Source organism: Asparagus officinalis, chromosome 3 (genome assembly GCF_001876935.1).
Source record: "Asparagus officinalis chromosome 3, Aspof.V1, whole genome shotgun sequence".
In the NCBI taxonomy this organism is placed as follows: domain Eukaryota; kingdom Viridiplantae; phylum Streptophyta; class Magnoliopsida; order Asparagales; family Asparagaceae; genus Asparagus; species Asparagus officinalis.
Genome location: NC_033796.1, coordinates 4,376,032 through 4,386,171, shown reverse-complemented (window position 1 = coordinate 4,386,171; position 10,140 = coordinate 4,376,032). Strand labels below are relative to the sequence as shown.

Below are 10,140 nucleotides of genomic sequence, written 5' to 3'. Positions count from 1 at the left end.
CTTGGTAGTGATGTGGCTTAATTTTGTTCCTACATCTACATTGGAGTTGGTGAAGGATGGTTGAGGCTCTATCTTCGAGGTGTGATGTAGGGGCAAGATAAGGCCACATCACTACCAAGTTGCTTTTTATATATATATATATATATATATATATATATATATATATATTAGTTAAAAAAATCGAGGCAAAACTACTGCATAAATACTTGGAGTGCACAGAAAAGCACGTTACTGAACAAGCACTACAGCAATATCAAGCAACACTGAAGCAAAGGGAATTTCATTATTTTAAGACCAAGAGCTGCTGTAGATTGAGATTAACAGAAAAAGAGAAGGATACGGTATCAATCCGTTGAAAAATGATAATTGTCCACTGACATAAAATTTGTGTTTGTTAGAGAAGCCCGAGTGCAGCCTGTTCCAAGCCCTTCAGCAACTTTGTGGGAGAAAGGCAAAATGGTTGGTTTATATGTGCTCATTCTACTTCCAGGATAATCTTCATACACTCGTATACAAAATAGCTGATTGCAGCAGAGGGTAAAACCTGAAAAAGAAAAGAAAAGAAATTAATAATAGCTCAAATTATTGTAAGACTGTAGCTTATCTAAGAACTAAGCTCTGGATAAAAATCAGAAGGGTTATCGATGGGAAAGAATCAATGTTTTTGTCATTTAGTGATGAAAAACTAATTCAGGGGAGATCCCAATCTGAAGCGATGCTGATGGTATTGAAATTTCAGTAGTCCAAAGGATGATTAGCCTATAAATCTAGACAATGCTCCCTTCTCGCTCCTTAGATGGCCATGCTCTTTTGGGCATGATCTTGGGATTATGATACATTGTTAAACCATAACACATCAGAGAAACATTCCCCATGCAGCCTCTCTTCTATGCTATGGTGCATTATAGGGTTCAGTTGCGGGTAGACCCCTTGTAGCTCTACTGTTGCAGATAGACCCCCCCCCCCCCCAAAAAAAATTATAATTTTCAACTCTCTTTACCCTCAGATAAAGAGAATCTTCTTTCCGACTAATAGACCTCAGAGGGTTTAAGAGTTATAAGGCACTCATTAGTTCAAGAAACAAACTAAATAACATTTACATCATTACCTGCAATAGGCTGGGAATCAAACCGGCATAAAGTGCAGGGACACCACCTTGTTCGACTATCTTCATACAAGTTGCAAACGCACTCATTTTTGTTGCTTGAACTTGCATCTGCAACTGCCTCCTAATTACTTCAAATGGATATGTGGCAGCCTCCGCACAAGCACCAGCGATTGCTCCATACAACAAGGTCCTCATGGGACCCAACTCCAGCTGATCAAAGGCATTCAACTCGTGATCCTGCTGGTTCATTTCAGAAATCCTCTTCCTTCCCGCTGGTGAATGTAGATAAGCCGCCTTTAATATATCATAAACTCCGTAAAATACAGCACCTGAGGGCGCCATGCTAATGATGGAGGGCAGTAATCCCTTGTAAAGAGAAAAAAATCCTTCTGTCTGCACCATGTGATGGAAAGCACCAATTACACCACCTAAGGCTTCACCTCCTGGCGCTACCATCTTCGTCCTTATCTGAAAATATTGAGTTTATGTATGGAAAGGAAATTATTAGGAAAGAGAACAGTTTAACGAGCAAAATAGCAGCAGAAACTTATCGATATACATGCATCGTCGGCATTTATGCGTGGTTCTTGTTCACTTAAATGAAAAAATTAACAAACAAAACTCGACCAGTTTTTGGGATTGGCGTTATTGAAAAATATTGGTGATTTGTGATTGCCCTTTAGTTCTTTTGGTAGAAAGACCTCCCTATTCTGAATGTTTAAGCTCATGCAGCCAAGGAGAAAGCTTTCAAATTCGTCAAGAAAAGCAATGAGCTTACAGAGACATAGGTCAAGATTTGCATAGGGACTTCCATTCATCTTTTGATGCAGAGGGACTTCCATTCATCTTTGATGCACAAAGAAACTAGAGGCATGGATAGGTTTAACTTCAGAACGTCCTAGTAAATGCTTACCCAAAAAAATTCATAGACATTTTCAAGGTCAGAACAGACAGATCTGCCTTACAACAATACCTGTGAAATTGCTCTGTTAATTTTATCTCATGATAAACCTATTTGCTTAGGACACTTGAAAGACAAAAAGATAATTTAATCTAGCAGGATAAAAGTTACTCTATCATTTAGCAGGATAATCTATGAAAATCATATTAGATTAAACAGGATCATGAAAATAATCACACAAAGGGAACCAGATGGTACATACCGTGTCCATAGGTATACAGAGTATAGTAGCAGTAATGCCAGCAGCAGCACCTGCAACAAACCGTTCGAAGTTTGTTGTTTCATCATTACCAGACAATTTAAGGAGCTGCTTTCGATATGTATCATAAGCATAAAAGTTTATTGCTTTAAAGGGAGCAGTGCGAAGAATGTTGACAAAATTCCCCTTCCAAAAGCCTCTTACGCCTTGTGTTGTAGCAATTTTCTTGATGAGCTCAAAGAGATTCAGTTGTTCACCACGCACTATGTATTCCAACTTTAATCTCTCAAGAGGAGCAACAAAAGTTCTAATATGAATAACAGTATTTCAGGAGAAGTACAATATGAAGCAAAATAAATTAATTCTTAGCACTTTTAATGAAAAATTGAAGGAAAATATATTAAAATCATAATTAAAGTAGCCATTGAAAGGTAAGTGTACACGATAACATTGTCTGCCAACTGAGATATAGAACAAAAAATACTATATATAGCAAGCACTACAAGGAATAATTAGCAAACACAGAGCAAAGAAAAACTAAAGGGGGCAATTACCCAGCATCAAAAGCATGGGACTGCAAGCAACTATAGTTAAACCTTTTAATTATCCAGCTAACAACAACAAGCTACTCAGTACAGTAAAGTGATTGATTGGTTACCTAACTATTGGCCAAATGAGGATTTGATATAAAAGGGAATTTTATATGCATCTCCTTTTTTAGTACAATTGGCATTAGGAATAATGGTTACAGTCCTACATATATGTTAAAAGATCAAAACAATGTTTACTCACTCACGCAAAAAATCATTATAATAAATAAATAAATAAGCAGGAGATATAATAAAATCAACAAGTTTGCACCAGGCATAAAAGAATTTTTCGCAAGCAATTCCCAAGACTAAGTGCAGAAAAGCATTCATCTACTCTGGTTTCCCAAGACTAAATGCAGAAAAGCATTCATCTACTCTGGTTCCAAAATTTAAACAAACAGGACACAAGGTATATGTCATCTTTTACATCGTTGTACGCTTAGATAACAAGAGAAGAAACGAAGGAGGGGTTGATTATGTAGTACTTATTAAGTATAACTTCCTAACTGATATACCATATGCACAAATGACAACATTTAATAATATTTGGAACTTCAGTCATGACATGATAAAGTATGAATATGGGCAATGCGGTTTTCAATTATTAAGTACACAAAAACAGGGATAACAACAAGAAGTGATTAGGTGCAACACAGCAAATAGTTTTCTCATAGAAGTCTCTATGCTATATAGGATTGCACATCTCAGTTGTACTAACTCAACTTGTTCTAATAAAACGTAGTCCTGCTATATATAGATGAGGTCCTCTGAAAAAGAAAACACAAATGAAGATCCATCTCTCACCTTTTTTCCTCCACCCTCCTCACTTCACCTTCTGGCTTCTGCCTTTCTCACTGGATCCAAGGTTCAATTTTGCTAGCCCTAAAATTCTCTTCATCTCTTACCTTACCCACACTCACCATTGTTCGATCTTTGAAACCATATTTAAAAGCCAAAATGTGATTCAAACACTCAATCTGCATCATCTACACAGGTTATTTAATCTCGCCTTCTTGGAAAGAAAATTTCATTTTAAGTTGAAATAGGTAGAACATGCCATGTTAGACCTTGTCAACCTAGATTTTTTTTACTTGGTTTTATTTGCTATCAATTCAAGGTCTTCTTCATAACTGTGATGACCATCATAATCATAAGAATCAGATACAAAATATAAAGCTTCATTATGCCAAGATTCAAGCCTACAACATTGATCAAGTTTTCAAAAGACTGTCCAATACAAGAAGCGCATCTATGAAACTTTGGCAAAATCCTATTCATGAAAAATTGAGTTGTACTGCTGCAAGATAGTGGTGCCGCAGCATGAGAATTTTTTGAGATGGTGATAAAGAAATTTTTCCTTAGGGTAAAGAACAAATGGATAGATGTCCCATAAAGACAATTTAGAAACTTCATCCGCCTTATGAGAAGGTACACTAAACGAACAATTTCAAATCAACCATAACACATAAGTTGGAGTCTTGTGACCAAAAACATCCAATTGAAAAACTGCCAGGCAACCACGGTAGCACTTCATTAGAAAACGTGCTATAAAAAAATTAAGACATAAATATAAAGCTCCAGCAACCCTAAAACATGCACATTCATGACGGAGGGCTTGAAAGGATGATATATCAGCCAAATAATTTGGATCTTTTAGTGCATATCCTTCCCGGATTAATATATGCCAACAATTGATAGTTCATCAATCAGATAACAGAAACAACTGATGCCAAATCATGGCAGCCTACATGTGAACAGTCTACATTACGATATGGAAACATCCAGAGCTAATCTTCTCATAAGCGTAAGAAGTGCAACGGACTTAAATTGCACAGTAAGGATTTAAACTGGGATCCAAACATACAAGCAATTTAACAAAGTCTCCAAGTTCTCATGAAAGTCCGACGGTTGAGTTTAAATTGACCCTTTTGCTACACATTTATGCATGATCTCCTACCCAAGATATTGATCAATCAAAACAATCAAACAAAATCACAACCTTTCAAGAAACCTCGAGGCAAAATTATAAAATCAAAAGGGCAAATAGCTGAAAACTCTTAACAACCTTTTCTCCCTATGATTGATAATTTAAGAAGCATAAATTGCAGATAGCCCTCTCCTTGTGAATTGAGGAGTAACAAGAGCTAATAAATTAGTTGAGGGGTTTCTTGTGGGTCAATATTGAGGGGTGAATCAATTCATGTTATGTATAGATGAGGGAGATTTATCTGCAAATTACTTGCACTGTTCTAATTAGGTTGTGCATGAAGTAAGTATCAAATTGGGTTTAAAAGTTAAAAGAAAAAAAATATCCTAGATTTACAAACGCCAAACCGATCCAATTAAAAACACACCATTTCAATGAATTCAGTACCTGGAGACCATTGCAGCCACAGCTCCAGCCCAAAGATGTTTCGTAGTGTTCATCGCGCCCGCACCGGCCCCCCGAACCCTAGACACCTCCTTCCTCCTCCTCCTCTCCTTCTCATCCTCCTCCACGACAACCTCGAGCTCTTTCGACTCCCCGTTCTTCTCAAGAAAACCCTCCGACTCCGATTCCTTCACCGACAAGCTCACCGTCAAGAACCTCCCACCTCTCTGAACCCCCGATCTCTTCTTATAAGCACAGCTCAGTTTCGGAAAAGACACCGCCGAGCCCGACGAGTTCGAGTTCAACAACGACACCGACGAGATCAGGGAATTTGACACTGTGGGATCAATAAATAGCCCTCCACCGACGAATGGCAGCGAATCGCCGCGAAGGCAGAGCTCTAGTTCCTTCATCGCGGGTGAGTTAGATGCTAGGGTTAGGGTTTGCTGGGGAGTTAGGAGAGGGTAAATCTAGGGTTAGGGTTTGTGGGGGAACGGAATGGGGTCTTGATTCGAGCAAGTTGTCGATGGAGATGGTGGTGGCGAGCATAAAGGATCTTCCTCGCTTCCATCGAACAAAGCAATTTCGCTGCTGCTGATGAATCTACAAGGGCGTAAATGACTAGGGTTTTTTTTTTTTAGCTTCCTTCTTTTTTTTTCCTTTCTTTTTTCAGTGGATTTCGTCGTCGGCCGGCGACGGCTAACGTGCGCCTGACTAGAGAGGCACTAGGTGCGCCGTTTTGCCAACTGGATACGAGAATGTTTCCTCGAGGACCAAAGGCTGAGATTGGCCCAAACGTTAGCCTGCCCGGCCAAGATTGGCCCAAACATTATAATCTCTAAAATCAATAGAAATCACTCTTAACACGTTAATGACACAGATGATAATTACTCAAATAAGTCCTACTCGGATTAAAATTGTGAAGACGATAGAGTAGCTACCACATAAGGACTTGGTTTACCTCAAATCCTTCCAACCCAGAACGATTCTGCTAAAAATGACCCAACTCCTAACAAGTATAATATTTTAACGGCTGCTATATCATGAGAATTATCAAGTCTAAATAGCTATTGAGAGTTGGCCACATGTCACAATTAGTTGGTCGAGTTCTATAATCTGAAAGTCCGACCCAGGTGTGAGCACCGACGATCTCTCTAGCAACCTGAGTCCGAGACAAAAGGCGTCTCTTCGAACTTCCATTATGGAATATCTTGAATGATGAGACGACCTATCAGCTCTGCCAGCGTCATACTTTGCCACTCATCGTCATCGCCCATCGCATCTACTGCATGACTAGAGCCATTATGACTTCTCGAGCCAAAGTCATAATGATTCTTAGGATGACACCAGCACTTTAGTCATTCTGTCACTGTCACATTAAATGTAAAAGTGACTCACTCAACCAACAGCCGACACGTGTAAAGTGCAATATGATCGACCGACTGCACTGACCCGAACAAATTACCAATGTGCCCTCCCATGAATTCTCTATAAAAAATAGATAACCTCACTACACCAAGGTATGTTAAACAAAATCCTAAAACTAGATTTGCATTCTACAAGGTTGCTTAATCTATCACTAACTTGAATGTGAAGGGCACACATGGAAGATCCATGAAGGGCACACGGGGAAGATTCTTTCTGGCCCTCTAACAAATGTTACTTGTGCAAGGACATGCTTCAACCTGATTAATCAGACATCAAGAAAAATTAAAGGACCTTAAACTCCTCCAGGTATTTATCCACTCATACTGTTGGGAATTTAACGCTGAAACCCCTAATGCAACAGAAACACAGTATAGAAAAAGGTACACCAAGATTTAACGAGGTTCGGCAACTGCCTACGTGTGACGCCCCTGGGTTCACACAAGGCTGCAGTCCAAGGTGAAACCAAGAATGTCAAACCTGCTATGCACCACACCGTGCAATAACATGTTTCACCATCACAATTAACATCTATCTAGTAGAATCAACAACTGGTGTAGGTATAACACATGTAAGAGATAATACAAGGAATACTGATGAAATGATAATAGTCACATAAATATCTCATCATCCAACAATACAGAAATACATAGTCAAGATCTGAGTAGATAAACTGAAATACTCAACAAGTCTCAAATACAAACATCTGACGATAAGGATATAAGGCTCACAGCCTTTACAACTTCTAGAATAATACCCTCAAATGTCTAACCTCACTACAGTGGAGACCAAAGAAAATAATACATAGCTAGAAAGTAAAGCTGAACACTAATGTGGTCCGCTATCAACCTGCGGCTCTCCGTGCTCCTGGCTCGTGACCTGAAAGGGGGAGAGGCAACGAGCGTCAAAGCGCTAGCGAGTAACATCACAACCAACCCCAAGGGAACAGGGCTCGTTGCATAAGAAAATACAGATAATATATATAATAGATCTAAAATCCTTGATCTTACGAGGGAGGGTTTTAATATTTAGAAATTCACAACACGAGAATAGGTACGTCGAGCGAAATAATCCAAACAAGGAAACCCTCATGTATATACCTTGTATCTCAAATTGTAAATCTCTAAACACCAAACCCGAGATTCTAGTACAGAAACAATAAATCAAGAAATACAGCTAATCTCAGAACAAATTACAGTGCCATACCATAACTAACATGAATGTCATATTATTACTTGCATAAGTGTCATGTCAACATCATGCCGTGAACTTCTGTGAAGAAGTCATATGCAGGGTTAAGAACTATGTCCAAATCAGGAACTATTTATGTCGTAGTTTTCCAAACTCATAGATTAAGTGGCAAATGTCCAACACGAGGACTGGAATGGACCACCACATTGTATCAAGGTACGTTGAATAAGACTCTAAAGCTAGATTCTGCATTTTGCAAACTTTCCTAATTTGTAACCGACTTAAATATCAAAGGGTACACCGAGGAAATCTCTTCCAGCTCTTTAACGAGTGTTGCTTGTGCATGAATTTATTTCCTCTTGATTAATTGGTCATCAGGGAAGATTAAGGGATCCTAAACTCCTCCAAATATCCACCCACCCATACCAAGGTACGCGATTTACAATTGTCACTCAGTTGCAACTGTAATTTCACACCCAATTTTGCGTGAGCCATAGATTGCAACCAACAATTTGTAATTACAATTGTTGTGCTTCGAGGAACTAAACCAAACGTCGAGAGAGAAGACCAAACAAACCAAAATAACGGTACAAACACAAACACACTAATTTTACGTGGTTCGGCAAGTTGCCTACGTCCACGGGGCAAAAAGGGGATGGAGTTTCACTAATAGAGAAGAAGAATACAAACTGAGATTACAAATCACTCAAACTCACCAATTAATCTCACCAACAAAGCTCTTAATCTCTCAAACAAAACTCTAACCAATAGCTCCAGAAAATACCTCTTTTCTGTGCTCCAAATATCCCCTAAACAATCCCCCTCAAAACCTTAAATTGTGTTTGGTATTTATACCAAACTCAAAACTGAGCCTGACCTGACTGGCGGTCGACTGCGACTAACGACAGAACCCAGAAAACAATTATAGGGTTCGGCGGTCGACCGCGGCAGTCGACCGCACCTAACTTCGGACTCTCGGGTTTGATTACAGGGTTTGGCGGTCGACCGTGACGCTCGACCGCACCAAGCCCTAAATCATACCTAGAGTCTACGCACGTATTCAGTCGACCGGTCTTGCACCGCAGTCGACCGAACAACTCCAAAACCAACTCCTTGTGTCTAACATTCATGTGCTTTACCAAATCCTTCGCTAATTCTACAATTCTCCACCTCGACGAAGTTTTCCCAAAACTGAGCCGATACCAATACCAACCAAACGTCTCACTTGTTGCGTCTAGTACGAAGCGGAACAAAACTATAACAACGGACTCAATCCACAACAAGTCAAGACCCAAATGAGAATGTGATCACTCTCCAAAAATCGGTATTAACTCACCAAACCGGCTGTATCATAAAATAACTACCTACGTATCCTCTTGCCTAAGGAATCAAGCCTTCACGTAGTTCCCCAAATGGTCTCCAAATGCCCTTAATCAACTAGAAGAGTTCTCAATCCTTCTCTAACATCACCAACAAATCTGCAACTAATAGCTCTCTCAATGGCCCCAAAGTCAAACGATCCAAACACCTCCATCTGAGGTGAACCAACAACCATATCAAAATCCGAACTATATCCACCAGCTACTGTAATGACCGTAAAATTTTGATATTAATTAAAATAATTTTTTTGTATTTTAAAATATTTAATTACTATTTTTAAAAGAGTGTTTATATTTTTCTCGATTTTCTACAATTTTCTATGATTTAAAAATCTGATTATATATTTATTTAAATATTTTTTATATTTATAAATTTATTTTGTGCAGTAAAAATTTTTAGAATTAATTTGTTGAGTTATCGGTACTATTACGTAATATTTTAAATAATATATTGTATTATTAATATTATTATAAATTATTTCATATAATACATGGTATTATTAATTACGTGTTTTTGGTATAATTTATTGTATTATTTCTATTATTACATATTATCTGTCGTATTAGTATAACTAGTACGTTTTACTGTGTATATAATTATCACATAATTATTTGATTTTAAATATAAGTAAATTTATTTTTATTATTAATTATTCTAGTTTAATTATACAATATGGGTATATTTTGACTATTTCATATCAACTGTTGTATTAGTATAACATGTACGTTTTTAATTATAGATAATTATTATGTAATTGGTTTAATTTTTAAATATCCTTAATTAATTATTTTAATTATTTTAAACCCTAACCCTAATTACTAATACGTATATATATTGTTTTTCCCCCTCTCCTCTCTACTGTTCATCATCCCCCCGCCGCCTCTCTTTCTCGTTTTCTCCTTCTCGAACCCGCCC

General features: G+C 38.0%; 1 protein-coding gene across 1 annotated transcript; it reads right to left on the bottom strand.

Annotated features, from left to right (window-relative positions):
* Nucleotides 252-6,001, bottom strand: LOC109832715 (probable mitochondrial adenine nucleotide transporter BTL3). The gene is made up of 4 exons (XM_020400119.1): nt 5,233-6,001; nt 2,272-2,575; nt 1,109-1,576; nt 252-544 (listed from the first exon to the last, which is right to left on the bottom strand). Exons 1-4 carry the CDS (start codon nt 5,640-5,642, stop codon nt 476-478), a joined length of 1,251 nt encoding a protein of 416 aa, XP_020255708.1. The 5' UTR covers nt 5,643-6,001; the 3' UTR covers nt 252-475.